The sequence below is a fragment of the Cebus imitator genome, unplaced genomic scaffold, assembly GCF_001604975.1.
Source record: "Cebus imitator isolate Cc_AM_T3 unplaced genomic scaffold, Cebus_imitator-1.0 Scaffold650, whole genome shotgun sequence".
Lineage (NCBI taxonomy): Eukaryota > Metazoa > Chordata > Mammalia > Primates > Cebidae > Cebus > Cebus imitator.
This window is the reverse complement of record NW_016107965.1, coordinates 380,874-396,856: the sequence shown is the minus strand read 5'-3', so window position 1 is coordinate 396,856 and position 15,983 is coordinate 380,874. Positions and strand designations below refer to the sequence as shown.

The 15,983-nt window shown below is 48.5% G+C and overlaps 1 protein-coding gene across 4 annotated transcripts in view; it reads right to left on the bottom strand.

Moving 5' to 3' along the window:
* Positions 1-15,983, bottom strand: part of PECAM1 (platelet and endothelial cell adhesion molecule 1) — an 84,509-nt gene that overhangs the window by 15,664 nt on the left and 52,862 nt on the right. For 3 of the 4 annotated variants that reach the window (XM_037734649.1, XM_017517863.2, XM_037734648.1), the window contains exons 13-15: positions 12,822-12,875; positions 11,072-11,134; positions 3,481-3,537 (exon numbers count right to left, since the gene is read on the bottom strand). In XM_037734649.1, the coding sequence (XP_037590577.1) occupies positions 3,481-3,537; positions 11,072-11,134; positions 12,822-12,875 (174 nt within the window). The remainder of the gene's footprint in view (positions 1-3,480; positions 3,538-11,071; positions 11,135-12,821; positions 12,876-15,983) is intronic. The other variant, XM_017517865.1, reaches the window with a different exon arrangement.

The window sequence follows — 15,983 nt, the reverse complement described above, 5'->3', positions numbered from 1 at the left end:
AAAAATAAATAAATAAAAAATAAAAAATAAATAAATAAATTTTTAATTTTAGAAAAGATGGGGGGTCTCACTATGCTGCCCAGGCTGATCTCAAATTCCTGGGCTCAAGTGATCCTTTCACCTCAGCCTCCCAAAGTGCTGAGATTACAGGCATGAGCCACCATGCCCGGCCCTAAAAACAGAAGCTCCTAAGAAAAGAGGACTGCTGTAAAGCTCCCCATGGAAGCTCTGTGGCCACCTGATTCGCTTTCCCAGCTTGCCACCCTCAGAAGCCAAAAACCATTTTTCCTTTGCCTCGTCATTTCTCTACAAATGTATTGCTCTTTGTTAAGATGCTTTATATATTTTTTAAAAAAATGTTTTTGAGATGGAGTTTCATTCTTGTTGCCCAGGCTGGAGTGCAACAGCGTGATCCCAGCTCACTGCAACATCCACCTCCCTGGTTCAAGCAATTCTCCTGCCTCAGCCTCCTGAGTAGCTGGGATTCCTGGCACCTGCCACCATGCCTGGATAATTTTTTTATATTTTTAGTAGAGACAGGGTTTCACCATGTTGGCTAGGGTGGTCTCGAACTTCTGGCCTCAGGTGATCCACCCACCTTCGCCTCCCAAAGTCCTGGGATGACAGGCTTGAGACACTGCGATCGGCCTAAGATGCTTTATAGACCCCAAGCTCTAACCGCCCCTTTGAGTTACTCATGATTGATGTTTCTCCTGTGTGATTTGCATTATGTATGGTAATAGACTCTGTTTTTATCTTGTTGATCTGCATCTAATTTGAATGGCCCCAGTCAGAGCACTTAGGAGAGTAAAGGAAAAAAAGTCAAGTTTTCCCTTATACAGACTCTAGAATCCACACGGAGGTGCCCTTCACCACCTACAGTGAAGGGCAACCAGCAAGCAACCAGAAACCTCAGATGACCACGGACCTCGCTGGAGGCCTTGAGGCAGAGGTGATAAGGAGCTGGCCTCCTGCAGTGGGGACCCCTGCAGCTTCCACCTTCTACCACCCCCCCTTCCCAAAACCAAAGGCAGTATGCCTCAGTGGTCAGGAGTGTGGAGTCCACTCCAGGGAGGGACGATTCTCAGAGGCTTGCTTGCTGTGTGATCTCAGGCAAGTGTCTTAACCTCTGTATGCCTTAGTAGCCTCCACTGTAAAATGAGATTTGTCGTGAATCCCATTGACAAATCCCATTGAAAGAGACGACGTACTCAGTCCGCTTAGCCCATACAGAAAGTGGCCAAATAGGAGCATTTGTATAACCAAAGCAACTGAAAGTGAACTCTTCAGCACTGACCCAAGAAAGGGAACAATCTCAGGGATCAGCAAGAAAGCAGAAGGGGCATTTTCACACAATTACACAATGGGCGCAACCTTGAACCCCACCTTATTTATAACTTTTCCTTACACTGGGGACAAATAGAGAAAGCCTATTTGTTGTTAGATTTGCATTTTGTTAGCTCTGAATATACGGAGATTGTAAAATGAGATACTTGAGCCAAAAATTCCCCAGGAAATTGGTTTTTGAAAATTATTCAGTCGGTGTCAAGTTCCACAAGGGATTAAGTTTCTGTTCTCCTTACAAATATACCAACTTTTAAAAATGAATTAAGGAGTGATCACTATTTCAGATAAAAAGTAGGGTCTTCAGAGAATTGGACGTTCTTTTAAAACAGTGCTTTTTACCTGGCACAGTGGCTCACACTTGTAATCCCAGCACTTTGGGAGGCCAAAGTGGGTGGATTGTTTGAGCTCAGGAGTTCAAGACCAGTCTGGGCAACATAGTGAAACCTCATCTCCACCAAAAATATAAAACTTAGCTGGGCGTGGTGGTGTGTGTCTGTGGTCCCAGCTACTTGGCAGGATTGCTTAAGCCTTGAGGCTGGGTTGGGGGGTGTTGTATGGAGACTGCAGTCAGCTGAGATGGCACCACTGCACTCCAACCTGGGTGACAGAGTGAGACTCCAATTGAAACAAAACAAACAAACACAAAACAAAAACAGTGCTTCTCAAATATTGGCAGCATCAGGAACATCTGAGGCTGGCTAAGTTCAGATTCCAGAGACTGATTTGTGGGTCTGGGCCAGGCCTGTGATTGCTGTTGCTGGTTCACCAAGTACACTCAGAGTAGCTGTCCTTTTTCACGTATTTACTTATTTTGAGACAGAGTCTCGTTCTGTGGCCCAGGCTGGAGTGCAGTGGCGTCATCTCAGCTCACTGCGACCTCCGCCTCCCAGTTCAAGCGATTCTCCTGCCTCAGCCTCCCAAGTAGCTGAGACTATAGGCATGCACCACCACACCCAGTTAATTTTTAAATTATTAGTAGAGACAGAGTTTCACTATCTTGGCCAGGCTGGTCTCGAACGTTTGACCTCAGGTGATTTGCCCACCTTGGCCTCCCAAAGTGCTGGAATTACAGGCGTGAGCCATCACGCCTGGCCAGAGTAGCCACCTTTGCAGAAATGTCCTGGACCATTTCAGTGATTCCCTTTCCAAGAATCCACTTAAATAGAGGTCTGTTGTACAAAGCAAGACACTCACATAGTTAGTATTTCCCCCGCAATGTTTATGTCTTTTGGATTGCTGACTTACTTTCACAATTTAAAAGTTGTCATTGTAGATTTCATTTCTCTAGACTTGAATACAGTTATTACACCAAAAAAAAGGGGGGGGGCTCATTGAGCTGCCCTGGTTCTGGGTCTGCTGAAGCTCTGTGTTCAGCTCTGGGGAAGCCCTTCCATTTGGAAACAGTGGGTCGTCAAGGGAAGGGAAGTGGGGCCAGCAGAACCAAAGGAAATAGAGCAGATCCGCACACCCGCACCCACTCCCAAAGTCAGTCTATCATCAGAAAAGCTGAAGCTGCTGGGCGCGGTGGCTCAGGCCTGTAATCCCAACACTTTGGGAGGCCGAGGTGGGTGGATCACTTGAGGTCAGGAGTTTGAGACCAGCCTGGCCAACATGATGAAACCCTGTCTCTACTAAAAACACTAAAATTAGCTGGGCGGGAGGCTGAAGCAGGAGAATCGCTTGAACCTGGGAAGTAGAGGTTGCAGTGAGTCAAGATTGCACCACCGTACTCCAGCCTGAGCGACAGAGCGAGACTCCATATCATTAAAAAAAAAAAAAAAAAGGAAGAAAAAGAAAAAAGAAAGGCTGAAGCTGCTGGGAGTCTCCCAAGCAAAACACTTGACATCCAAGACCTTGGGGCACCCCAGCCACCAGGGCCTTGTGAGGAGCAGGTGAGGTCACTGGCTGGGGTCAGTAAGCACTCAAGAAGCATGCTGACTAAATGAATAGTAAAAATAACCCGAGGTGACATTTTAAGGGTGGTGGGAGAGAGGGAGCCCACAGCACTGGTATAAGAGGTGGCACCCCTTTTTTGGCCTTCTTTGCTTCCTCTTTTCTCTGCCCACTCCCAAGGCCCCATCAGTGGTTCTAGGGGGCATCCCCCAGGCTGGGGCACTGGGGACCCTCACTCACCAGGGGCAGCTTTCCGGATTTCACTGTACACCGTCTCTGTGCCCTTCTTTCCTAGATCTGGAAAAGGGACCAGGCACAAGTCAGTAACTGCCTCTGGGAACCAGGTCAGTCCACTGCAGTCGTAGGAAAAGGTCTGAGGCTCTGCAGGCAAGGCTGTACCCCACTACTGCACCCCACCAGAACCAGGTCCAGAAGCTCCCGGAGACCTCGTCATGTCTGACATTAAAAGATCCCGGCTGGGCGTGGTGGCTCATGCCTGTAATCCCAGCACTTTGGGAGGCTGAGGCAGGCGGATCACTTGAGGTCAGGAGTTTGAGACCATCCTGGCCAACATAGCGAAACCTCATCTCTACTAAAAACACAAAAAATTAGCCCAGCATGGTGGTGGGTGCCTGTGCCTCCAGCTACTCAGGAGGCTAAGGCATAAGAATCACTTGAACCTGGGAGGCAGAGGTTGCAGTGAGCCGGGCTTGTGCCACTGTACTTCAGTCTGGGAGATAGACTGAGACTCCATATAAAAAAAAAAAAGGAGATCCTGGTCTAACCAGCATCACTTCCAGTCTGGGAGTAGGAGGTCAGCAGGCCATTGTGGAGCAGGGCTGCGTGCTCCAGAGGACCCCAACCTGAAGGGCCACAGACGGAGGGGCACCTAGCAAGGGCCTGCAGCCTCCAGCTTGGCAGCCCCACTCCTCTTCCCCTGCCACTGTGACCCCTGTCCAGACATTCTACCAGGTCCCTTGACGCAGGGCTGGGCCATGGCCTCCCAATCACCTGAGAGCCCAGACCCTGGGATCCAGATCCAGATCCCAAGGTCTGGGTTAGAGCCTGGGGTTGTCAGGGACCCCAGGCATAGCCGGACTGAGAACTCTTACAGGGCTAGATGGCTGGGCTGGCCAGTGTCACTACCAGCTCCTGGGCCTCACTGGAGCTTTCTGGTTGGATCAGGCTGGGGGGTGCTGATCCCACCCAGCTTTTTTTAGGAGCTCCTCAGGGGCTCTAATATGCAGACAGTGCTGAGATCCTCTGGGCTGGACCCTCTCAACACAGCAGCATGATGACCCACCCGGGGTGTGGGGTATACCTGGAGGAGACTAAAGGGCACCCACACTGCCTTCTGTATACCTTACACTGGGGTGTGGGCACAAGATGTGTACACAAAAATATACACACAGCATATACAGACACACACTCATGCACACAATGTGTATACATGCTATGCATACCCTCATACAGTGTATCCATTGTGTATCTACACACATTGTATGCACACATACAGCATATCCATATACACCGCACGTACAAACATGCAAGCTGTGTGTACACACACTCAGGTACACAGGGTGGGCACACATATACACACCCACCAACCCTGAGGAAGCAGGTTGGAGCCTGGCCACTTCCCAGCTCCTGTCACCTGCACAGAGGCCCAGGAAGCCTGACTGTCGAAAGGAGCCTGATGCTGTGCAGGCCATCGTTCTCCTCTTACAGAGGGGGAAAGGGAGCCCCAGATAGGGTAAGGTGCTTCCTGTGCCATGGTCAGTGCCAGGTGGGTGTTTCCCACCTCGGGGTGGATGGCCGGGGTGCGACCATGGACTCCACCTGCACCGAGATGCCCTCGACTCACCATGCTTCGCTCTCACCTCACCATGCTTCGCTCTCACCTCCTGGCCCCGCACGCACTCCTCCACTGCCAGCACTGCCCTTTCTCCTTGCCCAATTCCCCCATGACCCTGGTGGAGCTTCACGTATGGGCCAACACCCCCACACTCACCCTCCCTCTGTGCCCTGGAAAGTTACAGGGCCCCCGACCCCACAGCATGTTGGTGACATTTGCCTACGACACACTGACGTGACTTGTTCCCAAGACCGTCTCCCTGGCAGACCCCGAGCTCCTCTGGGGGTGACGGCTGGGGTCTGGGACATGTCCCATTCCTAGGCTTGCACAGCTGCCTGGGGGCACCCATCCAAGTTTAAAGCAACAATAATGGTGGTATTTCCTGCATCAGGAACCATGTGTGAGGAGAAAGGCTGGGGGTGGGTCAGATCCTACAGTTGAACTGGGGGCATGTGGGGTGACTAGGGCCTTGCAGTGACTTCCCCAGGGCACCAACAGGATTTGGAACTCAGTAGAGTGGCTGAGCTGCCAGGGCATCCCGTTGCTGGCACAGCAGAGATGCCCACACAACCCTCGCTCTCTCTCTGTGGCACCAGATGTGGGGACCTCGAGAGAAGCTCTAGGGATCCCCATCCCCTGCTGGGGGCTCCTCTACATCCCCAAGGCACCCTCTGGTCGATGTCAGTCCTGGCCAAGTCACTCACTCAGCAGAATCCTAGACACCTAGTATGAACCTGCACTGAGGAATAGGAAAGGTGAGGGGCCTGCTCCCAGCTTTCAGGAGCTCCAGGCTGCGAGGCACACAGGCGCACAAGCAACACAGACACTGCAATGAATGCTGTCAAACGCCATGTCCCAGGCACATGGTGGGTCATGGCCAGCTCACTCCCCACCCAGGCCCACATGGGGGCTGGGGCAGGTGGGGAATAAACGGAGGAAAAGGGCTTGGTGGTTGGGCCTAGGAACCCGGAGAGCTTGTGAACCCCACAGTCCCCAGGCTCACAAGGGGCAGCTGGGAGACCTCTTTGGTGGCCTTGGGGATGCTGTAACATCCCCAGGGCAGCAGGAGTGACTGCTGCTTCTTGGTGGCGCTGCTAGCGTGGCAGCTGCCCCTGAATCTGCCCAGCTCAGTGACAGGTGGGCAGGGGGAGTCGCAGCTCATCACTGCCTCCCCTCCCCACCCCCTCCCTGGCAGCAGCTGCCTGCTAATGAGTCAACCAGGCCAGCAAGCTGTTTGTCTCCGCTGTCAGGAATGTTTCCGGATGGGGCTTTATTTTGGCTTCTGTTTTTCTCTGTGTTAACACAGAAAGAAATGGCTTCAACGTCATGGGGTTTTCCCAGCAATTAGCCTCAGCGCAAACCGGGATTGATTGAGTTCCTTCCCGCCCCTCCTCCACCCCAAGTTAGCACTTGGTCTGCTGCCACCAGGGTCAGAGCTGGACTTGGTTCCCATCCCCTCCTCCATAGGAGGAAGTCTTGAAAGCAGGGAACTGCGTTGGCCAAGACCAGGTCAAATGTACTCACCACTGGCCTTGTACCCACAAAGCCCTTTTCTTACCTGGTAACACCTGGCTCTCCACCCACAGGAAGGCTCAGGCCTGACCTCACCCACTGCCCCTTAGCTGCTAAGGAGGAAGATGGGTCTGGAAAACTCTGCTTGAATCCCCAAAAAGCTCTCCATTGCCTTCAAGTGACCCTCATTACAGTCTCCCTGGGACCTCCGAAGCCCACACAGCCTTTGTGCAAATGGAGAAAGAGAGGCCCGTTAGGTGATGGCGCCCCTGTAGCTGCACAGCTTGGCAAGGAGGGCACAGGCTGGCTGTCCCTGCTTCACCCAGCCTTGGGGGTTCTCGGTAGCTCCTTTGTTATTTGTCAATTTTTTGTAGAGGCGAAGTGGTCTTGCTTTGTTGCCAGGCTGGTCTTGAATGCTGGGCTCAAGTGGTCCTCTCATCTCTGCCTCCCAAAGTGCTGGGATTATAATACCTCCTTCTTGTTCCTTCAACCCTTCCCCATATTTGAGCAGGAAAAAGAAAATTAGGACCAGGCGCAGTAACTCACGCCTGTAATCCCAGCACTTGGGGAGGCTGAGGTGGGCAGATCACTGAAGTTTAAGAGTTTGAGACAGCCTGGCCAACATGATAAAACCCTGTTTCTACTAAAAACACAAAATTAGCCGGGCATGGTGATGGGCACTTGCAATCCCAGCTACTCGGGGGGCTGAGGCACGAGGATTGGTTGAATCTGGGAGGTGGAGGTTGCAGTGAGTCAAGATCGTGCCACCGCACTCCATCCTGGGCAACAGAGTGAGAGCCCGCCACACACACACACACACACACACACACGCACACACACACACACGCNCACACACACACACACACACGCACACACACGCAGCAGGCAGTAATGAGGTCTCCCATCCTGGCCGTTCAGTTCTTCACCTGCTGCTACCATCTGCCTCCAAGATAGATCTAGAATAGAATCCATGCATTGCCAGCACTGTGGCTGCCCATCCCTCTTGCCTGGCAATAACATACTCATCTCTCTGTTTCCGTTCCTGCCCTCCTTCAATCTGTTTTCCATGCCAGCCATGAGGACTTTTTTGTGTGTGTGTGTGAGATGGAGTCTCACTCTATCGTCCATGCTGGAGTGCAGTGGTGCAATCTCAGCTCCCTGCAACTTCCACCTCCTGGGTTCGAGCAATTCTCTTGCCTCAGCCTCCCAGGTAGCCAGGATTACAGGCACATGCCACCACACCTGGTTAATTTTTGTATTTTTAGTAAAGACAGGGTTTCACCATGTTGGCCAGGCTTGTCTTGAACTCCAGACCTCAGGTGATCCACCCACCTCAGCTTCCCAAAGTGCTGGGATTACAGACCTTAGCCACCGTGCCTGACCAAGGATATTTTTTAAAGAAGAAAGTTGAAAGCTGTTACTTCTCTGTGTAAATCCTTCCAAAGGTTCTCTAATCCATTTAGAATAGAATGCAAAGAAATCCTCAGAGACCCTGAACCCCCCCCAGCTTCCTTTGCCTGCTTTCTGTCCTGCTCACTCTGCAGGCGCAAGGGTCTCCTTTCCAATCTCGGTTGAGTCAAGCTCTGAGCCACCTCACACTGCCCTTCCTATTTCCTGAGGCTGCCCACCCCTCCCTCCTGGTTGGGCTGCCTTCTTTGCACCCCTCTGGCCCTGCTTAAATGTCACTCCTCAAAGAGGCCTCCTTGGGCCACCCAAGCCAGAAAAGGTGTCACATTTTATGCCTGCTCAGTGGCTGGTCCATCATGGACCTTAATCACAATTTGTTATCTCAACAAGTGAACCACTTTACAATGAAATAAAGACAAAGAGCCCTGGCTCGGTGGCTCATGCCTGGAATCCCAGCACTTTGGGAGGCCAAGGCGGGTGGATCACCTGAGGTCAGAAGTTGGAGACCAGCCTGGTCAACATGGTGAAACCCTGTCTCTGATAAAAATACAAAAATTAGCTGGGCGTGGTAGTGGGCACCTGTAATCCCAGCTACTCAGAAGGCTGAGGCAGGAGAATTGCTTGGACCCAGGAGGTTAAGGTCACAGTGGGCTGAAATTACGCCATCGCACTCCAGCCTGGGCGACAAAAGCAACACTTGATCTTAAAAAAAAAAAGGAAGAGAGCTTCAGGCCTGGCGTGTTCCCCACCCCTCAGGTCCAGTCTAGACTCAGAAGTGAGTTGTGCAGATTGGGTAGCACACACCCCCCAGGCCCATTCTGTGGGTAGCTGTGGGAATGTGCCCCACTGGTGCGGCACACAGCACAGAGGCTCTACGGGACGTCCCTATAAGGAAAGTTTTGTGCATGCTGCTGCTGACAAGGCACTCAGCCCAGGCTCAAAAAGAAGAAAGGGAGGAACCCAAGACTCCTCCCAGATCATGGAGCAAGGGGTGATTTCAGAACCCCATTGCCATGTGGTCTGGCTAGTGGCTGGCTCGGCCTAGAAAACAGCGCACAGCCTGCACAGTCTGGAAAACTGCCCCAGGCTGCCTGGCTAGGTGGATGCAGCCTGGCATTAGCCTCAGAGGAGGGGAGATAGATGGCAATGATCCCAGGGAGCTTCCCAGCTGGGCAGGAAGGTTCTGAGACTGTTTCCTTTGAGCGTGCAGGAGCCACTGTTTCCTTTGAGCATGCAGTAATCCCGGGACTGTGTACTGCCCAATCCAGGTGAGCAAAGGAGGAGGAGGATTAGGGGATGCATTTTAAAAATTTTTTTAGACTGAGTCTTGCTCTGCCACCCAGGCTGGAGTGCAGTGGTGCAATCTCGGCTCACTGCGACCTCTGCCTCCCGGGTTCAAGTGATTCTTCTGCATTAGCCTCCCCAGTAGCTTTGATTACAGGCATGTGCCATCATGCCCAGCTAATTTTTGTATTTTTGGTAGAAATGGGGTTTCACCATGTTGGCCAGCCTGGTCTCGAACTCCTGGCCTCAAGTGATCCTTCTGCCTTGGCCACCTGAAGAACCGAGATTACAGGTATGAGCCACTGCGCCTGGCTGGGAGATGTATGTTTTTTATGGTGCCCAAAGCAAATGAGATTGATGTTCTAGCATTTGCTATGAACCAGCCCACTGTGCATCCATTTCCCTGGCACAGAACCAGAGATAGGGACTTCCAGGCCAGCCTGCCCTTGAGAGAACCACATACATGGAAACAAAACCCGGGGTGTAAAATCAGTGCCACTGCTCACACGGACAGGGAGTTTGTGCTTTTAAAAGCCTTTGCCTAAGTGTCCCTCTAAATGGCAAAGCACTCGATACCTTGAAATATGCGTTTGATTTACACACATTCGATCTGCACAGGCAACTTTAGGAACTCAATGGGTTTGGGCAAGGGGTCTACCTCTAGAAGGGACAAATTGCCCAGTACGTCCTAATTGCCTGGCACTTAGTAAGTGCTCAATAAATCTTACCTATTATTATTAGTACCCTAACTAATAATTACCGAAAATTGGCTGGGTGTGGTGACTTCCGCCTATAATCCCAGCACTTTGGGAGACCAAGGTGGGCAGATCGCTTGAGCCCAGGAGTTTGAGACCAGCCTGGGTAACATGGCGAAAACCTGTCTCTGTTTTTCTTTAATTAATTTTTTAAATTATTGAGGCCGGGTGTGGTGCCTCACACCTATAATCCCAGCACTTTGGGAGGCCAAGGTGGGTGGATCACTTGAGGTCAGGAGTTCGAGTACAGCCTGGCCAACATGATGAAACCCCATTTCTACTAAAAATACAAACGAACAAAAAAAATTAGCTGGCTGTGGTGGCGCATACCTGTAATCCCAGCTACTCTGGAGGCTGGGGCAGAATGGCTTGAACCCTGGAGGCAGAGGTTGCAGTGAGCTGAGCTCGCACCACTGCTAGCCTGGGCAACAGAGAGAGACTCTGTTTATATATATATACATATATATACACATATATATATATATATAATTTTTTTTTCCCTTTTCTTCTTTTGTTGAGATGAAGTCTTGCTCTGTCGCCCAGGCTAGAGTGTAGTGGCATGATCTTGGCTCACTACAACCTCTGCCTACCAGGTTCAAGCAATTCTCCTGCCTCAGCCTCCTGAGTAGCTGGGATTACAGGCATATGCCACCACATCCGGCTAATTTTTTATTTTTATTAGAGATCGGGTTTCACCATGTTGGTCAGGCTGGTCTCGAACTCCTGACCTCATGATCCGCCCACCTCAGCCTCCCAAAGTTCTAGGATTACAGGCATGAGCCACCGGGCCCAGCCATATTTTTTTTCTTTGAAATTACTGAAATTCTACAGCTCAGAGCCAGAGCGAGGGCCTTTTCTCCTTCCTGTCTTAGGCAGGCCAGTAGGTCTGCTGATCACCTTCCTCTGGAGCAACTCAGGGTGTATAGACTTTTCCCACTGAGCACAGCACCTCTACCTTGGGGTTTAAACCCAAGCCAAGGGCAATGACTGGGGACTCAGTCGAGTGACAGGCACTTACCTTTGTGAGGCTCAGCTGAGGACACTTGCACTTCCGTGTACTGCACATCTGAGTTCCGAGGCTCTGCTCAAAGAAACCACAACATCTTTTGTTTAGACGGAATCTCTGCGGGAACCTCAGATCACAGAAGTAGAGACGTTGTTTATGAGATGGAGTAGCACTCTGTTGCCCAGGCTGGAGTGCAGTGGTGCAAACACCTCCAGAGTTCAAGTGTTTCTCCTGCCTCAGCCTCCTGAGTAGCTGGGATTGCAGGTGCTCACCATCACGCCCCACTAATTTTTATATTTTTAGTAGAGATATAGTTTCACCACGTTGGCCAGGCTGGTTTTAAATGCCTGACCTCAAGTGATCCACCCACCTCAGCCTCCCAAAGTGCTGAGATTACAGGCATGAGCCACTGCGGCTGCCAGATTTTCATTCAAGTTATTAAAGTATTCTGTATTTTGAGGGGGTGGCCAGACACAGGCTTAATTCCATTCTGGATGGTGAAGGGAGTACACATCCCACACTGGTCCCGGAGGCAGAGACAGGGCCTCGGGGCCCACGGCCTCCTCCCTGACTATTATCAGGATGTGGAGGGACCCTCTAGCCTACGTCCTTGTTTCTACAATGTGGGGACTTGGAACAGGTCAGTAGAGACAGGAAACAGCCCAGTATCAGCCACAGTCATTCTCCTAGTTCAGTCTCACTCAAGATGCTGGAAGCCTTCTCCATAGCCACAGGCAAACAAAGCTACCTCCAAGACTGAGAGGGTCTCAGGAAATGGGGAAAGGGGATCACTAGCCTAAAAATACTTGGAGAGTATGAGGCATACAAGTGAACGAAATTGCTCAGGGTACTATGGTGAAAGGTAGGAAAGATGTTTGTCTTCAAGTCAAAACTAACATTAGTTTTGTTTTTAAAGCCCTAAAGAATAGTGATTCTCATCAGCTACTAAAACAATGATTCTGCAATCAAGGATACATTTCAGGCTGGGTGCGGTGGCTTATGCCTGTAATCCCAGCACTTTGGGAGGCTGAGGTGGGCAGATCACCTGAGGTCAGGAGTTCGAGATTAGCCTGACCAACATGGTGAAAGTCTCTACTAAAAATACAAAAATTAGGTGGGCATGGTGGCACACACCTGTAATCCTAGCTACTTGGGAGGCTGAGGCATGATAATGGCTTGAACCCAGGAGGTGGAGATTGCAGTGAGCTGAGATCATGCCACTGTACTCCAGCCTGGGTGACAGCGAGGCTTCATCTCAAAAAAAAAAAAAAAAAAAAAAAAAAAAAGAAAGAAAGAAAGAGGTCTTAACAGATCCTTTCTCTTTATTAGGAGCCTTGGCTCCCATGACAGCAGCCCAGAGCCGAAGGGAATTTTGAAAAATGATTTAGTCCAATCCCTCAGTGCTGCAAGCAGAAGCTGGCAATTAATTGTCCATCGTCTTTAAAAATCTCCACCTCAATACCCAAGAGAAAAGAGGCCCCACTGCCTTACTCAGTAGCCTATTATGAGTCAGGAAGTTGTTTTGGGGGCATAACCCAGTTCTTCCCTACTTTGATTTAGGCGACTTTCCCACTGAGGACACTAGACAGCATCTCTGGGGAAGGCAACTAGACACCTCCATTGACACATGGGCTGGGTACAGGGTCATTAAGACAGGTGGGAAATTATCCACAGGTCTTCAAGTTTTAATTTTCTTTTCCTTTGAGTCTTTTTTTTTAATGTAAAAGTTGGTTCTAATAAAAACACATAATTAGATAATTACCTTTATTATCATTTATTGGTTTCATTGCATGGTTTCCAACATCATCTTTGTGACCTAGGTGAAAAATAACAATTACCATGAGTGACAAGGGAAACTCTAGTTTTCTATAACCTTTTAAAAACTCAATGTCCCTATCAAAATCAAGCCTGATTTCTTCAGTGTAGTGACAACCAGCATTGTCTCTGGGTCCTGGGTCCCCTCGTTGGTCCCCCTGTGGGCTCCATTTGACCTGCTGTGTAGTCTTTTTCTTTTTCTTTTTCTTTCTTTCTTTCTTTTATTTATTTATTTTTTTTTTGAGATGATTCCTCTCGCTGTCACCCTGGCTGGAGTACAGTGGTGTGATCTCGGCTCACTGCAGCCTCCCCTCCTGGGTTCCAGTGATTCTCCTGCCTCAGCCTCCTGGGTAGCTGGGATTATAGGCACCCATCACCACGCCCAGCTAATTTTTGTATTTTTAGTAGAGATGGAGTTTCACTAGGTTGGCCAGGCTGGTCTCAAACTCCTGACCTCATGTGATCTGCCTGCCTTGACCTCCCCAAGTGCTGGGATTTACAGGTGTAAGCTACTGCACCCGGCCTGTATGGTCTTTTTCTAACATGGGTGGGGTGTCTACCATCCCATGGCAGGGGCACTTCCGTTTGTGAACTATTTGGAATTCACAATTGTTCAATGTGAGCAAGTTCACGAGAAATTCTGGAAGGGACCAGCCAGGACTCAGAAACATGAAGGACACTAGTTAACTAACCGTGTCTAGCTGGAGAAAGAAACAGCAGGATCTCCAGGTTGTCATCTCAGTGGGCATGGACAAAAGCCATTTTTATCTTTGTTATTAAGTTGCCCTTTATTAAAAATAATTCATACAAAAGTCACAAATAGTATTCTTGAACACATGGCTTTCCATCATGTATTTGAATTTTACTATCATGATTACTAAAATATATTTATAAATTGAAATAATCTATGCAGAGATGATATAATAAGAATTGGAATATTTGGAAATTAGAAGAAAAGTCCTATTTTTATATAAACGTATATCAACATTTAATTTAGTTAAATGTTATATATAAATAATACAAATCAACAGAAGCCCCTTATGCCAAAAAGGTATTATTTTCTCTGTAGCAGTAGATTAATTTTTGATAAATAGTTACCTTTTTTTTTTTTTTTAGAGACAGGGTCTTACTTTGTTGCCCAAGCTAGTCTCAAGCTTCTGGCCTCAAGTGATCCTCCCACCTCAGCCTCCCAAAGAGCTGGGATTATAGGCATGAACTACCATGCCTGGCCTGAATACAGTTTCTTTTTTTTTTTTTAAGATGGAGTTTCACTCTTGTTGCCCAGGCTGGAGTGCAACGGCTTGATCTCAGGTCACTGCAACCTCTGCCTCCTGGGTTCAAGCAATTCTCCTGCCTCAGCCTCTGGAGTAGCTGGGATTACAGGCATGCCTCACCATGCCTGGCTAATTTTTTGCATTTTTAGTAGAGATGGGGTTTCACAATGTTGGCCAGGATGGTCTTGAACTCCTGACCTCAAGTGATCCACCTACCTCGGCCTCCCAAAGTGCTGGGATTACAGTCATGAGCCACCGTGCCTGGCCTAGAATAGTTTCTTAACAATGTATTTGCTGTTTTCTTTTTATTAGCACATTACTTTTATTACCACAAATATTTTATTTTCCTTTTTTAAAGTTTATGATTCAGTACCATACAAATTACTCAATTCTTTTTTTTTCTTTTTCTATTTTTAGTAGAGATGGGGGTTTCACCATGTTGGCCAGGCTCGTCTCGAACTTCTGACCTCAGGTGATCCCACCTACCTCAGCCTCCCAAAGTGCTAGGATTACAGGTGTGAGCCACTGCACCCAGCCTGAAATACTAAATTCTTAAAACATGTTTCTCAAGCAAAATATGTCTCTGTAAAAATTTATCCTACAAATTTCTTAATTTGTGGGACACTTATACAATTAGAAAAGAACATGAGCATTCTATAACCAAATCTGCTGATAAAGAAAGAAAAGTGACCAGGAGCAGTGGCTCACACCTGTAATCCCAGCACTTTTGGAGGCCAAGGCAGAAGGATTGCTTGAGCCCAGGAGTCTAAAACCAGCATGGGCAACATAGGGAGATGCTGCCTCTACAAAAAATAAAAAGTAGCTGGGCATGGTGGCGCATGCTGGTGATCCCAGCTACTCGGGAGGCTGAGATGGGAGGATCGCCTGAGCCTGGGAGGAGAAGAAAGAAAGAAAAGAAAAGAAGGAAGGAGAGACAGAGAAAGAGGAAGGGAGGAAGGAAAGGAAGGAAAGAGAGAGAAAGAGAGAGAGAAAGAAAGAAAGAAAAGAAAGAAAGAAAGAAAGAAAGAGAAGGAAAGAAAGAAACAAAGAAACAAGAAAGAAAGAAAGAAAGAAAGAAAGAAAGAAAGAAAGAAAGAAAGAAAGAAAGAAAAAGAAAGAAAAGGAATGAAGGAGGAAAGGAGGGAAGGAAGGAAGGGGAAGAAAGGGAAGGAGGAAAAGGAAAGAAGAAAAGAAAAGAAATAAAATAAAATAAAATAAATGAAGAAGAGTGGTCCAAATTTGGTCTGGGACAGAACCTATTGTGTGATGTATTACAGCCCCCTCTGGGAAGTAAGTAGCATCCTTGCTGAAATGCTTGAGCAATTTTCTTACTAACCTAATGGGATTAAGAACATTCTGCTGAGCTGAACCTGAAGCTAGTGATGAGCCTTAGAACCAGATATTTCTTAATTGGAGCACTTTCTTTTTATGCCTCTACTAAAAGAATATTGAAATTAGTTTCCCTTTGTGGCAAATTTGAAGTAAAACTGTCTTGTGCTTGTAATAATTCCATCTGAGAAGATGTTTTGCCAATGTTTTATTTCAATATCTGGTCTCTGTCTAGCAAATGGAGAATTATACTATTGCGTTGGAGCAATATTCAAAGTCTTTGATGGTAACAAGGCATGATGATTATTCTCTATCTTTCATCTACAGGAAATTTAGACGGTGTCGAAGTTAGAATAAAATGTGCTACCTTTCCTTTTAAGCTTCTGTTTTACAAGCTCACTGCCCAGTGGCTGATGGGATGACATAGTCCCGGTGAAGCCAGGGTTTCTCTTCCAACTTTAATCCCACTACTCACAGATTCTGCTATTGAGGTGGCTAAGGAAGCA